Source organism: Taudactylus pleione, unplaced genomic scaffold (assembly GCF_031769625.1).
Source record: "Taudactylus pleione unplaced genomic scaffold, aTauple2 ptg000421l, whole genome shotgun sequence".
NCBI classification, from domain to species: Eukaryota; Metazoa; Chordata; class Amphibia; order Anura; family Myobatrachidae; genus Taudactylus; species Taudactylus pleione.
This window is the reverse complement of record NW_028284823.1, coordinates 4,956,347-4,976,660: the sequence shown is the minus strand read 5'-3', so window position 1 is coordinate 4,976,660 and position 20,314 is coordinate 4,956,347. Positions and strand designations below refer to the sequence as shown.

At 37.1% G+C, this 20,314-nt stretch overlaps 1 protein-coding gene across 1 annotated transcript in view; it reads right to left on the bottom strand.

Moving 5' to 3' along the window:
* Nucleotides 1-16,317, bottom strand: part of LOC148506210 (uncharacterized) — a gene marked incomplete at its 3' end in the record, with an annotated part of 97,298 nt that extends 80,981 nt beyond the window's left edge. Inside the window, exons 1-12 of the mRNA XM_088447129.1 lie at nucleotides 16,170-16,317; nucleotides 16,007-16,058; nucleotides 15,806-15,872; nucleotides 15,522-15,693; nucleotides 13,587-13,638; nucleotides 13,386-13,452; nucleotides 13,048-13,273; nucleotides 10,625-10,676; nucleotides 10,431-10,497; nucleotides 10,141-10,324; nucleotides 9,154-9,212; nucleotides 8,939-9,052 (exon numbers count right to left, since the gene is read on the bottom strand). Of these exons, the coding sequence (XP_088303255.1) occupies nucleotides 8,939-9,052; nucleotides 9,154-9,212; nucleotides 10,141-10,324; nucleotides 10,431-10,497; nucleotides 10,625-10,676; nucleotides 13,048-13,273; nucleotides 13,386-13,452; nucleotides 13,587-13,638; nucleotides 15,522-15,693; nucleotides 15,806-15,872; nucleotides 16,007-16,058; nucleotides 16,170-16,317 (1,260 nt within the window). The remainder of the gene's footprint in view (nucleotides 1-8,938; nucleotides 9,053-9,153; nucleotides 9,213-10,140; nucleotides 10,325-10,430; nucleotides 10,498-10,624; nucleotides 10,677-13,047; nucleotides 13,274-13,385; nucleotides 13,453-13,586; nucleotides 13,639-15,521; nucleotides 15,694-15,805; nucleotides 15,873-16,006; nucleotides 16,059-16,169) is intronic.
* Between the last annotated feature and the right edge of the window lie 3,997 nt (nucleotides 16,318-20,314).

Genomic DNA, 20,314 nt, shown 5'->3' with positions numbered 1-20,314 from the left:
TTACTGACATGTTTTTTCCAAACTTCAGAACTGCACAGTGGGGTCGGAGACACCTGGATCATGGTGCATTCTTTTATCTTCTGGGTGGAGAGATATGTAAGGGAGAATGGTTTAGTGCAGACTGCAGAGAGACAGCAGGGTCAAATCAGGTGGTTGTGGAGAGGAATAAGGTGGGAACAGCTGGACGCAGAAACTGCTAGGGCCGCTAGGCAATACAGATATCCAAGGAGGACAGTATTACATTTGGGGGGAAATGATTTAGGCAGAACAAGTTTCTGGAGCCTGGTCAGGGGAATTAAAATAGACCTAAGCAAGGCACATTCATGTTGGCCCGGACGCACTCCTGGTTTGGTCAAACATAGTTCCATAAAAGGCAGTGGCAGCCAGCAGCAGGGCCAGTTATGCACAGGACAGGGTGGCAGGTCAATAGGATAATAGGCAAATTCATAACCAACTTAGGAGATAAGGTGATTAGGCACACATGAATAGTGGCTTCAATGGAATCACTATACATGGCAAATGAAGTACATCTGTCAGATTACAGAATAGCATGGTTTATAGAGGATCTACTAGCAGGGGGCAGGGAGTAGGCGGGTAGTTGGTAGCGGGCTAGTTCCTAAACAGGCCCTAGCTTTGGGTGGGGAATGCAATTGCAAACTAAATCATAATAATGGTACAAAGATAATCATGTGGTGTGAAGATGATATATCCTTGGGGGGCCATGTAGTGATTTTGCAAGTAATTGGCTTGTCTGCCTAACAACAGGCAGCGGGCACCTATGTTGATGTGCGACACCTATGCTGGTGTATGCAGCAGTGCTGCGGTGATTGTCATGGCCCCCATTGATATTGGAGATCATGGAGGCACCTCCCAAAATGAAGGATGGCAGTGCATAAGTCTAGGTATGGACTTTGCACTGCGCAGTGAGGGAGGAGTTTACTGACTTCACTTGATCTAGAATACAGATTATTTTTTATTTGTGACTGATGTTGTCTGTGGAACCAGCTAATTGTTAAGAGTGGAAAACAAAGATTTGACTATTGTATAGATAAATATTGCTATTAGTATTTGTCTAGATTGATGGGTTGAGACCTATATGAGGGTTAACTCTTTATGGGTGTCTGTTTAAAGTATATACGATAAGATAGTAATTAATAAAGTTGAACAAACTGATTTAAAGGGCCGGGTAGTGCTAATAGTTGAATTTACAGAAACAAAACTCTTGATAGCAAATTGAGCATGAAAAGGTACTTGGATAAACAGGTGGTACTAAAATGGGGAACAGTAAACCCCAGGCAGAGCGATCTGCACTCACCCAAAAATATACCTGTGTACCTAGAATAATTAAATGCAACGGGGCCTGAAAACTCTATTAATATGTCAAATGCAGCAGAAGTGGCAAGGGAGGTATTATCTATTTTACTGCCCATGATAGAAAAACAGTTTGTGCTAATGACTGACCAAAAATTTGATCTATTACAAGAATCTCTAAATTCGGTAATTAAGACACTTGAGGTAAATATCAAGAGAGTTGACTCAGTTGAACAAAGAGTTAGCGATATGGAAGATAGAACAATAAAAATCCAAAAACAACTTCAATTATAGACATCAATGATAGAAACTCTTGAAGAGAAAATAGAGGATCTTGAAAATAGACATTGTTGAAATAATCTCAGATTTATAGGAAGCCTAGAGCAGGTTAGAGGTCAAGAACTAATAGAGGTATTACAAAAGGAGATAATAGAAGCCCTCATGCTGGGAGAAACCCTAGGAGAAGTAATAATCGAAAGAACCCATAGGTTAGGCCCAGAACGCCGAGAGAATACAGAGACCTAGAGTTGTGTTCACAAGATTTCTGAAGTTTAGAGACAAGAAAGCAATCTTGAGGGCATATAGAAAACTTCCATCATTTACACTGTATGGTGTTAAAATCTTAATATTTCATGATTTCTCAGCCCAAGTTTCCAGGAAAAGAAAAGAATTTACACCACTATGCTCACTACTCCACAATGACTTCATGATAGCATACCCAGCTAAATTGAAGATAATAAAAAATGATCAACAGTATACATTTGGGGAAGTTAAAGATGCAAAAATGTATGTTGAGCATCTAATAGGTATAGATAAGCACTAGGTTAGCACCTTAATCTGGTTCTCCAAATGGGTATGAAAAAAGAAAAGTCTTGAATAAAAATTTGTATATAGTTGGATATCAGGAGGATAAAGTGGGAAAAAGAGGTACTGATAGGAAAGAAGAACAAAGTCAACTACAAATAGAGGAACATTTTATATACAGTGTTAAAGGGGGTTATGAGAGGTGAGCATGAGCGACCTTTTAAAGGGAGAGGGAAAATAAGAATGGGAAGTAAAAGTAAAAGGGGAAAGAAATCAAGGAGGCTACAATATGTCAGACAGAAGAGAGACAAATAGATCGAACCCTGTGCCCAAGATCCGTATTCTGTCATGGAATGTAGAACCACCTATCAAAAGGAAAAAGGTGGTTAATCATTTAAAAAATATCAATCAGATATTGTGTTTTTACAGGATACCCATTGGGAATTAAGTACACAAAGGGCATTAATGCCAACTGGATAGGTGAGTGCGTAACTGCCTCAACTAACAAAAAAAGTAAGGGGAGTTGCAATAATATTTAATAAAAACCTTGATTATACCATAGACCATAAAGTGGCAGACCCAGGTTGGAGATATTAGTTATCAGACCGTAGGATTGCAAAAACAAATTTATGTTACTGAACATCAATGCACCAAATGAACAGAATCATGATTTTTTCCTGTTAATCTCACAATTGTTAATAAAAAGATATACACCAAATCAAATAATAGATGGAGATTTTAATTGTGTAGGTAAGTTAAGGCTAGATAAATCCAACCTAACAAAAGTAAGGAGTCATCAAAAGAAGGAGAATATTTTAATGATCAAAAACCATCACTCAGTGGTAGACCCATGGAGGCTGTTCAATCCCAATAATATAAAGTATACCTTCTACTCCCACCCTAATAAATCTTTCACTAGAACAGATTATCTATTGGTGTCAGATCTACTGATTGGCTCATGCATTCGATTATAGCATGAGCAGTTCTATTTGACACAGAAGCATGCATACATCAGTGAGGTGCATGCATGCATCTTAGTGTAAAAATCTTGTTAAGTGTTACTTTAAAAAAAAAGTTGATGTGGGGTCCCCCCCCTAAAAGCACAACCAGCCCCAGACTTTTGACAGCCAGTCCTGATTGTGTAAATACAGGGGAAAAATGTGTAGGATTCCACTGTACTTAGCACAGCCAGCATCAGGCTCTGAGCTGATCCTGGTTCTGGAAAAACAGGGAAAAAATGCATAGGGTTTCACCGTAATTTCCATAAACAGCACCTGGCTCTTTCTAGTGGGTGGGTAATGCCACAGCCAGGGAAACTCTATCTCTTGGTTCTCTGGCCAAAGCAATACCCCTGACCACTAGTCAAATCAGTCCAGGGATCCCTGGTGAGTTGGGGACCCCCCCAATACAGGGTCCCCCTCCAGGGCACCCCATGCCTAGGCTAATAACCAGGGGCTATTTCTGGCTAGGCCTAATAGCCTAGTCGGTCTTATGAAGAGAGCTCCTTCTGAGTGCAGACACCCCCGGCCTTCAAGTCCCTTCCTCCTTGCAATCCTGTGGGTGCAGCAACTGCTGTACCCCCTGTGCAGCCACTGGCACCCCCTGTACAGCTTTGTGTCACCACACATATGTTTTGCATTTTTTATGAATGGCTATGACCATGCCTCCCCAGATGAGCCATGCTCCCTTTTCAGTAGGTCGTAGGTCTTGGACACTCTCTACAACTGCCTACTTTGTCCCTGATCCTTAAAGTAGACTGTATACTGCCTACCACATATGATTTCTTAAAAGGGCAGTCTATTCTGAAGCTACCGCAAGGAGACTGTATTCTCCAGATCAGGGTTGGATTCATGGGAGAACAACAGGGGCAGTTGCCCCTGGTACCTCACACACAAAGAGCGCTCACATAGGTTCAGTCTGCCGAGAGCAGGTGCCTAGTGGTACCTGTTCCTGGATTGTAATGGGGCTGCTGTGCTGCTGCTTCTGAATGCAGTGGTACCTGTTCCTGGATTGTAATGGGGCTGCTGTGCTGCTGCTTCTGAATGCATAGGGCATACAGAGTGCCAGTAGCTGGCCCAGCACCTATTTGTCCCTGACTGACTGTTTATTCCTCCACTGGTAATGATGACACCATGATACTGACACTTGGGGATTACATGTTTTTATGTCTCATCCCCCAAGAATATGACAAGGAACAGGTCAGCAGTGTGCTGGAGCATAGCTTCCTGACAAGGAATGTGAGGAGGACTGTGCCAAAACCAGCCCACCCAATAAGCAGGTCAGTGAGTACAACTATAAAGATTAGGAGAGATAAATCATTAAATGTATCATATAAGGGGTGGGGGTGAGGGAAGGGCAAAATAATTGAATATATTAATATTGGGGGCATTGTTTGCATAGTGCTGTAGGGGGCAATTTGAGGCATAATATTATTACTGGGGGAATTGTGTGGAATATTGGGGAAAACTGTGGGAATAATATTGATACTAAAGGCTTTGAGTGGCTTAATCGGGGGCTCTGTGGGGCCTAATATTGATATTGGCAGAATTGTGTGGCATACTGCGGGCATTGGGTGGCATAATATTAATGCTTATGAGAATTGTGTGGCATAATGTGGACACTCTGATATATTGGGAGGCACTGTGTAACATACTAGGCACACTATATGGCATAATGTTTATACTGGAGACACACTGACATAATGTGATAATGGTGGTACTGTGTAGCATTATTTACCTTATTAATAGGGGCCCCAACAAATCACAGCTCTTTTTAGGATGTTATCAATTTACTAGTACAACTCCTGATGATATGGGTTATCCAGCCCATTTTGCCAATGAAAGATACTGCCAATGTTTCTATTTATCCTTCATCTTTTGACATTTGTCTCTAACTAACATCACATTATCCATTCTGTGTGTGGATACATTACAATATGTCATTATTATAACAATACTGCAGAATAAAAGAAAATAAACTATTTCAACTTTACTTTCATGTGGGTTTCCAGGTTATTATAAATATCCATAATAAATGCAAAAATGTTGTTACAAATTTGCTGATTTTCTTACATTCCCAAAAAAACATAAAATAAATTATGAAAAAGGGAAGCCTGGGCTCTACTACATTTCTGACCTAATCCTTGCCTGATCCCTCCTGGATGAAGCATTTTATATAAGGTATACAAACTATTTACAGTTTTCAGATGAGATTAATCTCACTGAGTGCAAGGATTTTATTGTCTTCACAAAGTCCTGCCATATTACATCTGTACCAACAACAGAATGCCTATTTTTCTCCATAATTCACATGTTTTTTTGCCAAATGGTACCACCACTTTCTTGAAGAAGAACCAGATATAAACAGCTCAATATCTGGGGGCAAACATAAATTTGGCCAGCACCATCCAACAAGTGTCTTTGAGTTAGAAAAAATGCTGCACCTTCAGCCTTGGTCTATTGCATTATATTACAATATTCTAATTGGAAGAGTAAGAACTATAAAAAAGAGCAAATGTATTTTGTCACAATTGCATGAGTTTAATATTTTGATCAAGTTCATCATACTGGAGACTGCATCCTTTCCTTCCCTCTGGTAACCACATCTCACTCCAGAAGTTAAGATTTCTCCTGATCAGCCCTTCACCTTTGGAACAATCTCTCTTATTCCAACAGACTACCCCCCAGCCTGCATTGCTCCAAGCGGGCATTGAAACCCACCTGCTAATAAAAGCATATCTGTCCTCCACTTAACCATGTCACCTTGCAGCTTAAATCCCATTACACTGGCTCACTCCTTATGTATTCTGTATGTTTCTCCCATCCCTTTAGACTTACTTCTCTTGCAGACCTGCTACACATCCTCCTTGGGCTCTCCTGTCATCTGTTTTTATTTTTTCAGGTGAACTAGACCTAACATTTGTGCCTACACTGACAGCTACAGGTTTTAGCTGATGCTTTTCTTTTCATTTGCACACATTCCATCAGTGACTGTATCGAGATTTGTATGCTATTTGAATTGTTCTGTTTTACCCGGTATTGTCTTATAGTTTTGCTTTCTGTATGGCACTATAGAACACTTGTGGTGTTCTATAAATAAAATGTAATAATAATAATAGGTCATGAAGCTACCAGAATCTAATAGGACTTTCCTTCCAATGTAATAGTACACACTTGATGCATTTCTCTTGTTTAGAAAAAGCACCAAAGTTTGACTTACTCAAAAGGGGCATATACTTTCCCCAGTCACAATCCTTTGATATATGGGTTAATTTAAAACCATAAGAGAGCACCAAGAGGCAATATTTTCTTATATGAAAGTTATGCTTTGGACTTGATAGCATTATGGGCCTAAAAAGAATCAGTGGGTCTCCAAACCCCATTAGAAATAGAAACACTTATAAAAAGAGCTAAAATGTTCTGTTGTCTTGCTTAAGACAGATTATGCTTTATTGTGCTCATCAGTCAGAGACAGAACAACAAAATCCAACTTCTGGTCTGCTGTGATGTTCTCATGTTCATTAGCCTTCTCAAGTACAGCAAAGAATAGCTCATACATCTTTTACAGTTTTGTCTGCACAATTTTGCATACTCATGTAGTATCCCCAAAGTTGCTAGATTATCAACAGCACAGTCTTTATAAAACTTGAAATATTTGGGGTTCAATGAACCATCTACTAATAACAACTTACTTAGTTATAACCTACTCATTTCAAAACCAAGTGAAGAACATATTTTACTCATTTCAGTTTGATGAGCCATAAACGTACAATGTCCATCTGGTTATTGCGAGTTCAACAAAATAAATCTTTATTCAAAATGTCAAAAGAGTATTTGCCGTTTTATCATCCATATATCAAAAACAATACATAATATTTGCTTTCCAATGAACAATAATAACCAATATTTATAGAATCGATTTAAGAAACAGTATCAAGAATAGAAATCTCTAAAAATATTTTTCTGAACAGTAAATCTAAAACAAAAAATACGGCATAAAATCAAATAAGTATAAGTATTTTACTTCAAAAGATGAGATACTTAGACTTATTTTATATTTGTATGGTTTATTTTTTAAGTTTTAAATTGTTTATTAGGATAAATATTTTTTGAAATAATAAAAGTACACAGACAATAAATTCAGCTTGTAAACTATGCATAATAGATTAATAGGTAATACATAAGTTACATTCATTTTTCAAACTTACATATATCTATTTAAAGTTGGTTCTACTTTGGCCTATGTAAGTGAAATATCTTTCAAGTAATAACTGTGTACTTTATAGCCTTATGCCTTCTCTATCTAACCCCACTTCTCCCATAAGGTAGTTGCTACAGTAAAGGAAAAAAATAACTATATGTAAAACAATATATAGAGCCTCTTGAACAGTATTTTCAGATATAGAAGTGGCTTGTTATAAATATTATTTTTCTATTAACATTTATTTTTATATCAGCAATAATATGGGAACAAAACACTGATAAATTGAGACTGGGTAAAAATAGATATACAAAGTGGTATAAGGAAGCTGCTCACAAATTTACAATCTATAGCTTGCTATGCTTTTAAGAAAAAACAAAAGAATCTTCAAAGTTTCCAGAATAAAAAAATATCCAGGTCAATAGCTAAATTTCTTGTGGATCCTTTGCAACTGTCTTAAACTGGTGTCTTCTCCACTGTCACTATCCCTCTATCACAGGTCAGTATTCATGCATACACTGGATAGATGCTCAACAAATGGAGGTGTCCTAATCTGCCAGGACTGCAAGAAAATAGGAAACATTATATGAAACCTGATATACAGTTGTCAGCAGCAGCTACAGAGGTACATTTATGTCTTCAGTTCTATACATCATGTTTCACTACATTTATAATCTATGTAGACCAAAAACCCCAAAAACCCCAATCCATATAAAGAAAACTACGATATATTTATTTTTATGTACTACAGTATTTATTTATTGGAAAATTACACTTATCAGTATACCTACTTCATAGAGGTAGGAAGGCCCTGCTTGCAAACTTACAATCTATAGGGAGATAGGCATTGATACACAAGGATAGGTGCTATATATTGCATTTTGGTCCAGCCAGAATGCAGAGTTTCTTGGTGGGCTGTATAATCTGGTCACACAGGAATGTTGGCCAAAGATAAGAAGGATGTGAAAGAAAGACAATTTGTGAGCTTATATGTGTACTCTGAAAGGAAATGTAATTATATATGGTAGCTATGAAGGTTATGTGGGCAGTTCTGGGATCTTACATGGTGTGAATTTATTTATTAATTTATTAGCATAACACACACATTTCACAGGGCTTTACAGAGAATATATTGTTCTTCACATCAGGCCCTACCCCAGTGGAGCCTACAATCTATGTTCCCTACCACATACACATACATACATTTGGGATAATTTTTTGTTGGAAGCCAATTGACCTACCAGTATGTTTTTAGAGTTTGGTACGAAACCCATGCAAACATGGGGAGAACATACAAGCTTCACACACTGAACCTTGGCAGGAATTGAACCCAGGACTTCAGTGCTATGAGGCTGTGAAGCAAATTATTGTGCATTAGGTATAACCTTCAGAAAATTAAATGTTCTGAAGATCTTACTACCAAGTAGCAAATGTCAAAAACAAGCATTCGGTCTAACCAATTAAAATAATTGTGAATAGCCTCTTCTCCTAACCCCTTTTGCTACCTCAAATCCCTATCTGTCCTCTTCTGTGAACATTTGGACAAAATAATATACTTGAATGCACTCCCTAAGCTTAGAACAAACTTCATGTACAATGATGATGTTCATACAATGCTACTCACTGTGACAACCACTTGCTTTTGCTGACTACTATGCTGGTCCTTAAAATAGTGCATGAAGTCCCGATATACCTGTAACTTACAGTGGTGATCCTGTGCTTTAGAATTCTGCCATTGCTACAGTGCAAATGATAATCAAAATTACAATTAGACGCATGCTCACCTGCACTAGAATGACCAGGCAACTATTTAGCTGAAGGATGAACAGAGTCAATTACTTGAGGGTCTGGTAAACCTGAACCACCATCCAGACCACCTTCAGTTGAATCAGGACCACCTGCAACAGACAAATCGTCATTCATCACAACCTGAACACATGGCACCAAGAAATATGCAGTGAGAAGAAATAAGAAAAAAATGATGCCCTACGATGGTGTTGATGTGCAGCAGAAGCAGCCCTGGACTATGCCTGGCTAGAGACATAGTAGTTAAAACTGGATGGCATAGGACGATAGAATGTTGAAGGCATCAAAAGCCAAGCATGTAGGGCAAAATAGGGGTAGAAGCCACACTGATGGGGAATAATGGGAAGGAGGCACAAGGCACTGTAAAAGAAGGTAAATGACTGAAGAGTAGGGGGCTTGACTATGCAAACAAAAGGAAATACAGGAGGTAGACCAGGTGTGTAGGACAATAACATCCAGTGGACTAGCACATGTGAATTCCCCAGAAGACCCACATTGAAGGAGAATTGAGAGCAGAGCTAACGAACAGGGCAGAGGCTGCATCCTACTGCACTAGCACAGGGTATGGGGAGTAGTGCTAGACAAAAGCTGGGATGAGGCTCATCAAGAGGGGACGTGGGGGAGCACACCACTTACAGTCAATTCCTAATGGATAAATTGACCCTCTGGCATTGAACTGGTGTATAACTCAATTGGTTTAAATCAAAGCTGCTGTGTATTCACCTTCATTTGCAAAAAACAAAAAGATCTAAAATACAGAACTGTGCTGCTAAAGCAATCCTCATCAAAAATTTCAACTAATGCAATATATTGCTCCTGATTATAATAATCAAAAAAGATCTGCCAATAATAATGAAGAAATATTTATAGCCATGTTACAATTAATGGTAACTGATGCTGATTGGGTTGATGTTTTATAGAATAATTTCACATAATTACTGTACATCAGTGCAATTTACTGTGTGCAGTATGTTGCAGAGCCCATAGTGTGTGTCTCACTGTCATTTGGTAGAGTAATACCTGCTGAATTTGGTGTTATGATAAATATAAATGACCCAGGCCAAGTTCCATAGTTATTAGCTGTAATTCCATTTCTTTTGGATCCACTATAACTGGTCTGGCCCTGAATCTTCCTCACTGTCACTTGTCCCACATCATTGGTTAGTAGTCCAGCATGTATCGCTGCTCGGCAAATGGAAGAATCCTAAAGACACCAATAAACTCAATATCATTTTCATTTTACTCTGCATTTTGTTTGCCGCTGCTAAAAAAAGTTGCTCTATAAAAAGCAAAGTACAGATTTCTCTTACATCGGTGTAGACATCAGTTCCCCAAATAGATTTTCCATTCTCAAGGCACCCAGAGGGACATTGGACACTAAGGAATGCAAATATCAATGTAGTTTATGAATTTCCAGAAGGTAACATTCATAACATAAATACTTTCCAAATTGTTTATCTAATTTATTTCAATTTGATAAAACATGATTGCAGCAAAGACTTACTCGGCAAAAGATTCTTCTATGTCTCTTGCAGTTGTTGAACAAGAAGCTTGTACTATAAGAGGAAAACATAACATCAGTCCCTTTGTAGAGATGTCAGCAGCAGTTACATAGGTAGATATTCAGCATCATTTCTAGATATGGTGAAACATTCACTATAGTCATGGGCCATACACTGGAATTGTTGAGGCTGCTCCAGCCATTGTTCTTCTTAGAGCTCCACTGTTTGTCCCACAGTCAATAACAGAGGCTAAGGATGATTTTTGAGCAAGAAGACAAAAGAGAAGCAGCAATCTCTGTGATATCATGTAGTTTGTGGCTTCTGGTTGGTCAATCTTTTACACCATTTAAATATGGTGGACAGAACACCTCCAACAGCTGTCTATGAGTGCTAGTCACATTACTCAATTGTACACTATATTGTAATATAATGTAGTGTCATATATGCTATAGAATATAAAGTCTTAAAAGCATTACTAATTAATTGGAATAGTCACATTTTCTATGTGACAAAAAAATCAATAAAATGAAATATAAACATTTTGCTTTCCCCTTAAAAACACCAATTTGCAAATTTTTACCTACAGTCGTCGAATTGAAAATTTAATTGAAGTAGAAAAAATTATTTCATATAGCCACAGAGCTAATGTATTAGCTGTTAGATACAATTATCAAAATATAACCAGCACGTTAGAAGCAGATAAATAGTACTGCTATCAGTCATCATGGTTACTACATACAGTATCTTTGAATTATAAAGAAAAGATACCCCACCTATAGGAGCATCTTTATATGGATCTATGTCTAATCTTGTTGCCACTATCTCATGATGTCCTTCTTATGCTTCCTTGCTTCAAGCCCTTCCCTGTCTCCCATTTCTTGTTGTGAGGAATCTAAAATAAACTTTACTCTATACACATTTTTGGTGAAATGGTGCTGTACATTATGTAAATGTGTATGTCTTTAAATGAGCCCCAGTACATTTTAAGTGTAACTTTAGATTTGGTTCCTTTATTGTTAAAATTATTCACCTCCATAATTATACATTTAGTGTTTTTTTCTAATTTGTAAATAACATTGTAGATGTAGATAAAATAAAGGTTAGATATAGGAATCCTTGGAAATATATTACATTCTGTTCTTTATTTTTGATGAATATAAACAACATAGATTTATAATGTAAGCATTTTATGTAGTGTTAATGCCAGCTCCTGTTTAGATATTTAATTATAGTACTGCTGCCATCAACTGTCTAAAGTTATTGAATTATCATGATCTCTTTGAATGATTTAGAAAGTATCTAAAAAGCGCACAGTTAAGATTTCATCATGTTGCGATTCTAGTTAATTTGTGAAAATTTAATCTTGGAATTGAATGACTTTTCTAAATTGACAGTAGATTGTAACTGTGATTTGTGTACATATACATACTCTATTTTTCCAATGCTACCCTTTTTCATCAAAGCAAAATAAAATATAATTTAATTTTGATACATTCTTTGTATTCTCTTTGTGAGCTTCTGCCAGTTAGAGGGGAAGGGTGAATGATTTTTCTATTTATCCAGGACCTAACAGTAATCTAAAATATAACAAACTAAAAGTTGATATTGGCAATTGCAAGAACATATTTCAAAGTAATGATGACTATACTGTCAGTCTCTGAATTGTAGAACAACGGTTGGTAGTCTATGGCTCTCCAGGTGATATTGATCTGCAAGTACCAATGTACCCTGCAGGCATCTTTTTTGGATGTGTCATGCTCATTCATGTTGATTTGAAAATGTCAACACTATTTGTATTGGAGACCTGTATATTATCCCAGCTGAGTGTCCTATGATGCTGTTCAGCGTTTAAAACCTTAAAGTTTAATTTTTAAATAAGCAAAGTAGAGAATGGTGGCTACAGTTAGGGGTGGACATGGGGAGTGGAAACTGCTTCAGGTGCTGCACAAGATAATTTTATCTGGCTTAGTGATTGTGGACATTTTCTAAAATATAGTGAATGTGACACAGGAGTCTACATTAAATATTACCATGTGCCTCCAAACATTGCAAAAATATAAAAACTGAATGTGCATTTTCCATACTATGCACACTAAATAATATTTTCTTTACTATATACGATTCTTACCACAGAGCACATGCTAAATATTCACTTTATAAACCTCAATCAGTATAAATGTTTGCAGATAATCAGACAACTAGGTATATTTTCAATATATATTCAACTATTTTCTAGAGAACCAATGCAGTGGTAATTTATGTAAAAAAAAAAAGTTTGAAGAATAACATAAAGCAATCAGTGTAGTAACAGCAAGAGGCCACAAAAATTACTAATTAACACCTAGGTTCAACACTGCAATGCATTAATTTCTCAAATTTACATCAGTGTAACATACTGTAACCCTAGTTTGTCTCTCACAATCACTTGGTAGAGAAATACCTGGTGGTACTTGGGTAGCTTTTCCAGTAGGTTTATTCGATGTTATGAGAAATATGTATGATCCAGGCCAATCTCCATAGTTTTTGCTTGTGATTCCATTTCTTGTGGATCCACTATAACTGGTCTGGCCTTGAATCTTCTTCACTGTCACTTGTCCCCCATGATTGGTTAGTAGTCCAGCATGGATAGCTGCTCGGCAAATGGAAGAATCCTAAAGACACCAATAGACACAATATCAGTTACATTTGACTCTGCATTTTGTTTGCTGCGGCGAAACTTTTTTATTCTATAAAAACTAAAAGCAAAGTACAGATTTATCTTACATCTGTGTAGACATCAGTTCCCCAAATAGACTTTATGTTCTCAAGGCACCCAGAGGGACATAGGACACTAAGGGATGCAAAAGTCAATATAGATTTTTAATTTCTTTGAAGTGACATTCATAACATAAATACATTCCAAAATTCTTTATTTATCTAATTTATTTTCATTTGATAAAACATGTGATTTTAACCAGGACTTACTCTGTAATGGATTCTTCTATGTCTCTTGCAGTTGTTGAACAAGACGCTTGTACTGAAAGAGAAAGATTACATGAGACCTGGTAAAAAGATGTCAGCAGCAGTGACAGAGGTAGATATAAAGCAACAATTCTAGACAAGGTGAAACATTCACTTTAGCCAAGGGCCATTCACAGGAACCCTTGGGGCTGCGTAAAGCCTTTGTTCTTCTCATGGCTCCATGATTTGTACCACAACCAATAACAGAATCTGAGGATAATATGTGACCAATAAGACCATTGAGAAGCTATAAAACCTGTGAGATCATTGAGTTTGTGGATTCTGGTTGGTCCTTCAATTCACGCTATTTAAAAATAGTGACCAGAAACAACTCCAACAGCATCTGGGAGTGCTAAAGTCACATTACTAAATTGTACAACATACAGTAATTTATTAAAGTGTGATATAGGCTACAAAGAATAGTGACTGGACAATGCTATTAATAAGTTTGAAAATCACCATTTCCATGTAATAAAAAATATATATAATTAAATAAAAACATATTTTAATATTATGCATTTTCAAAATTAGAGAATAAGAGACTATTTTCTCATTCATAAAAATGATTTTAAATGTAGATTAAATTAAGGTTATATATTGAAACCCTTGGATAAAATGACATTCTGTTCTTTATTGTGCTTGAATATAAACAATATAGATTTATAATTTAAGTATTTTATGTAGTGTTAATGCCACATTGTGTTCATATTTTCTAATTAGAGTCTGCTGCAATCAACTGCCTAAAGGTATTCAATCATAATGATCTATTTTTATGATTGGAAAGTACCTAAAAATTGTATGGTTGAGACTTCATTATGTGAAGTAATATGTGAAGTTTATCTTAGAAGTGAATTGCTTTCTAATTTGAGGATACATGGTAACTGAGATGTGTGCACAGATACAGACTCTATTGGTTGGATGCTATCCTTATTCATCAAAGCTAAGTAAAATATAATGTATTTTTAGATACATGCTTTGTATTCTATTTGTGAGCTTCTGATAGCCAGTTAGAGGGGAAGGGTGAATGATTTTTCCTTTTGTCTAAGACCTAAAAGTAATCTAAATAATGCCAAACTAAAAGATGATATTGCCAATTGCAAAAACATCTTTCATAGTTATGAGCACTATACTATCAGTCTCTGAATTGTAGGACAATGGGTGGTAGTCTATGGTTCTCCAGCTGATGTTGATCTGCAAGTACCAATGTACCCTGTAGGCAGCTTTTTGGGATGTGTCATGGTCATTTATGTTGATTTGAGAATGTCAACACTATTTATCTTGGAGACCTGTGTATTATCCAAGTTGAGTGTCATTTGAGGCTGTATAGCTCCTTATACATTCAAGTTTTATTTTTAAATAAGAAAAATAGAGAATGGTGAGTACAGTTTGAGTTGGACATAGGGAGTGGTAACTGCTTCAGTTGCTGCACCAGATAATTTTTTCTGGCATAGTGTTTGCTGCTACTTTCTGATATATAAAGAATGTGACACAGGAGTCTACATTAAATAGTACCATGAGACTCATTTTCCATACTATGTATATAAATAATATATTTTACTGTATATTATTCTTACCATAGTGCACATGCTAAATATACACTTTTTAAACTTCAATAAGTATAATTGTTTGCAGATAATCATCCAGTAAGGTATATTTTCAATATATATTCAGATACTTTCTAGAGACCCAATGCAGTGGTAATTTACATCATAAAACAAAATTTGAATCATAACATAAAGTAGTGTAGTAACAGCAAATGGCTATAAAAACTTCTAATTAACACCTCGGTACAATACAGCAATGCTTTCATTTCCCAACATTACATCAGTGCTATATACTGTGGGCAGAATGTTGCAGAGCCCATAGTATGTCTCTCACTATTACTTGGTAGAGGAATACCTGCTGTGAGAAATATAAATGACCCAGACCAAGTTCCGAAGTTACTGGTTGTTATTCCATTCCTTGTGGATCCACTATAACTAGTCTGGCCCTCAGTCTTCTTCACTGTCACCTGTCCCCCATCATTGGTTAGTAGTCCAGCATGGATAGCTGCTCGGCAAATGGAAGAATCCTAAAGATAACAATAGACACAATATCAAATACAAATTAATCTGCATTTACCTTTTGGTTGCAGCTGCTAAAAATTGTTGTTCTATAAAAAGTTAAGTTCTGATTTCTCTTACATCTGTGTAGATATCCGTTCCCCAAATATAGTTTCCAGTGTCAAGGCACCCAGAGGGACATAGGACACTAAGAGATGCAAAAAGGAATATAATTGTTGAATTTCCAGAAATTATCATTCAAAACATAAACACATTCCCAAATTCTTTATTTAGATTATTTATTGCCATTTGATAAAACTTGTGATTGTAGCTAGAACTTACTGTGCAACAGATTCTTCTATGTCTTTTGCGGTCATTGAACAAGATGCTTGTACTAGAAAAGGGAAAACATTACATGAGACCTGATATAGAGATTTCAGCAGCAGTTACAGAAATGTAGATAGAAAAAGCACTATTTCTACAAATAGTGAAACATTCATTATACCAAAGGGCCATTCACAGGAGCCCTTGGGGTTGCACCATACCATTGTTTTTCTCATGGCTCCGTGGTTTGTCCCACAGCCAATAACAGAGGCTGAGGATGATGTGTGAGCATGAAGTACAATGAGAAGCCACATTTCCTCTGATATCATGGAGTTTGTGGATTTGGTTGGTCCTCAAATTCACACCATGTAAATATGGTGAGCAGAAATACCTCCAATAGCTACCTGGGAGTGCATCACTTTACTACATTTTTACAACATCTAGTAATATAATGAAGTGACATATATGCTTTAGAGAATAGTGTCTTGACAGTCTTATTGTTAATGTAAAAGTCACATTTTCCATGTAACAAATAAATAAATAAAATTATATATAAACATTTGTTGTTTTCCCCTTAAAAATCCAATGGGTATCTTTTTTCCTGCAGCAGTTAAATGGTAATTTTATTTAAGTAGCAAAGTTATTTAATATAGCCACAATGCTAATGTACAAGCCACTGTCATCTAGAAAGAGGGGAGCTAAATTAATCTATACACAAAAACCATACCCATTTTTTATGCACTGATGCAGTATGTAAATATATATCTTATTCAAAAAAATACACCTATCCTTCTTTAAATGATCCCCTGTACACAAAAATTAAGGTATTATAACTTTAGATCTGATTCCATGTATTGTATAAATGACAGTATGTAACTCCAAAATTAGATAATAAGTGAATATTTTTTCTATTCCTAAATAAGGCTATAGATTAAATACAAGTTAAATATAGGGAGCTTTGGAAATTAATAAATCACATTATGTTCTTTATTTTGCTAGAATATAAACAATATAGTTCTTACATGTAATAATTATATGTAGTGGTGATGCCACATCCTGTTCATATTTTATAATTAGAGTACTGCTTCCATCTACTGTCTTTAAGGTATTAAATTATAATGATCTATTTTTGCTATTGAAAAAAATATCTAAAGCATGCATGGTTAAGACTTAATTGGATGAAAAGTATGTGGTATAAAAGATTGTCAAAGTAATGGTTGACAGTCAACTTGTCGACACCAGATGGTGTTGACAGCTGTTGGTACAGTAGGATGATTTTAGGGTTAGGGTTAGGCTGTCATGAGTGTTAAAGTTAGTATAAAGGTTAAGGTCAATACTTTCTGCCACTGTGGACATCCACATGCTTGACATGCCACATGGACATATACAAACATCTCACAATTAATCATTTGCTGTCCTCCAAAACCCTAATACCTCTAACCAAGCAATGTAAATAGTATTGAGGAATACACAATGAGTTAAACGGTTATCTAACAGAGCAGCATTCATTTATATTTTAACTGCATGTTATATACAGTATGAATATCTTATACCCATGTTGAAGCTTATTACATCATTTGACAAATGTAACAAACAAAGACAGTACATTATTTACCTTCAATGCACAGACTGAAGATACTCAACATCAGCAGAATGACAGTGGTCATTGTGTACAGTGCTGCCATCTGTGACACTGGAAACAGGGAACTGTGAGATCACAAAACATTCCCAACTCCTTCCTATAAATACCCAAAAGCAAGTCCAACCTCTTCCACACCTCCAAAATAAATGAAGCATGCCCAACCCATTGTTTGAAGGAGGAGGTAATGGTGCAATACTCTGTCATTTTAGGCTGTTTTCCCTACCAATTCATAACCACAGATACTTCACTGGAATGTGCAATCTTAGATCTATGATGCATACTTTCTGCTCCTGTGCAAATACTCAGAGCACTGATAACATTCACTGTGGCAACTGGAGACTGTGATGTCTTGTGTTGGATTTAGCTCAGATCAAAAACTCTACAACATCTAATCATATAATGATAGTAAACTAAACCAAACAACACAACACAAAGTATCCTTTTCAGTACTTGTGCAGACACTCACAGCCCTGATAACATTGATAGCTGTTTACATTTGCTGAAGTTAAATACTTACATGACAGCCAAAGCTTTTGTCCTCACCACTATTATACAGGGCTACCAAGGTTTTGCAGCACAACAAATACTGAAATAATAGTATTGGATCTTTAACCACCATGAAGTTCATACTGCTTGATGGAAAAATTATTTTTGCTAGTAACAGGGTAAATGTTATTATTTTATACAGGGCCTGATTCAGAATCACACGCTATACCGATATTCGCACAAACAGCAAATGTATTTTCTTGTGCACATTTGTCTGAGTCACAGCAAACGTGTCCTGATTTTATTTATACAGAGTTGCAGATCAAATTAAGGGGCATGGTAGCAGAATGTAAGGGGGGTTCCAGGACAGTGACGTAACAGGCATGTGGCTAAATAGACATAGAGAGATGTTGCACCTTATGGGAGTGTCGCAGGCATTTGTGCAGAAAGTGGTTGTTTACAAAGACGCTGAACCACTCACATAGGAAGCCATAGTCAGGTAGAGAAAATGCACCTGTCATAGGACTGGTGCAAGTTCTAATGGTGCGACCGATGGTGGCATCTAAGGACACACCAGATGGTAATGCAGCATCTTTAGATGCTGTGATTGGCGTCTCAGTCTCTACTCATTCAGACACACGGATGTACACCATGGAAAGGCTTTGTAGTGGTACTAGCATAAAGTCGCAGACACACAGATGTACACCAGGGAATGGCTTTGTAGTGGTATTAGCATAAAGTCACAGACACACAGATGTACACCAGGGAAAGGCTTTGTAGTGGTATTAACATAAAGTCACAGACACACAGATGTACACCATGGAAAGGCTCTGTAGTGGTACTAGCATAAAGTCGCAGACACACAGATGTACACCATGGAAAGGCTTTGTAGTGGTACTAGCATAAAGTCGCAGACACACAGATGTACTGCAGGGAATGACTTTGTAGTGGTATTAGCATAAAGTCGCAGACACCCGCATGTACACCAGTGAAAGGCTTTGTAGTGGTATTAGCATAAAGTCACAGACACAACTGCAGCAATAAATGAAAGGACAGCCACAACTTCTAGATTTTTAGCACTTTCCACACTCTGGATAAGTATGCAGATGCTTATATTATTAACTTCTGGAATAATTTTCTTGAATTCATCTTATTTAAGAACCTAGTTATAAAAAATAAAAATTAGACACAAAAATGCTGGTACTGCATACCCCTGAGTACCACCATGATCTTGTATTTATAAAGTGCTGGCAGTGCTGTATAATTGAAAACTTTCACCATTACTGCCATTAAAGGAACAATTTATTTAATTTATTTATTTATTTATTTAAACCTTCCTCATACATTCAGAACAGTGTTGCTAAAGGGAGTTGTTCTCCTTTTTGTTAGTTTCAATTATTTGGGCCTGATTCAGCATGGATCACAATTGCAACTGCATACATAGATCAGCTGATGGTACGATAGTGTCTGTCCATTTGACTGCTGTTGCATGGGCATGAATGCAGGGGCTCCGAGAGGGTGGGAGAGCGGGTACTATTTAGCCGGGCCCGGGCTTCCTGAGGGGCCTGGCGCCGCCCCCACAGCAGCCCAGCACACAGCGTGTGCTGAGCTCTAGTGGGAGACTGCTCCTGGCTGCTGAGTAGCAGCCACAGCAGTCTCCTGTGAATGTGGGGGGGAGCGATTGCGCCGCCTCTGGCTTTGCACCCAGAAAAAGTGTGTTTGTTTATTTTTTTCTCAAGGGGGCATAGCCACTCCTCCTGCGATTAGGCCACACCCCCTTCTGTACCTGGGCCCGACAGGGATCTCTACTGCCCTGGGCATATGCAGCTTGTGTACTCACTGCGTGCAATGAGACTTGCAATTTCTGAGACAGGTCAGAGCTGCTGTAATTATGCATGAGGGTCTGATGTTACTCAATGTTACTGATATGTACACAGAACTTCGAGGTATTATGGATGTTAGAAAGTGTTAGTGGATGTCTCTATGCTGGCTGAGCGGTTGCAAACATTAGCATTTTTTGTAGTAGAACTGCGTGCAGTTATGCAGCAATTATCACAGTAGCGATCCATGCTGCATCTGCCTCTTTTTTATCAGTTTGACACTATTTTTTTTTTATATACACTTAGAGGAATAATCACATCCAAAATGTAAATTTCAGACTTCTGCTAAATATTGCATTCCCTTAAAACTCAAAAATG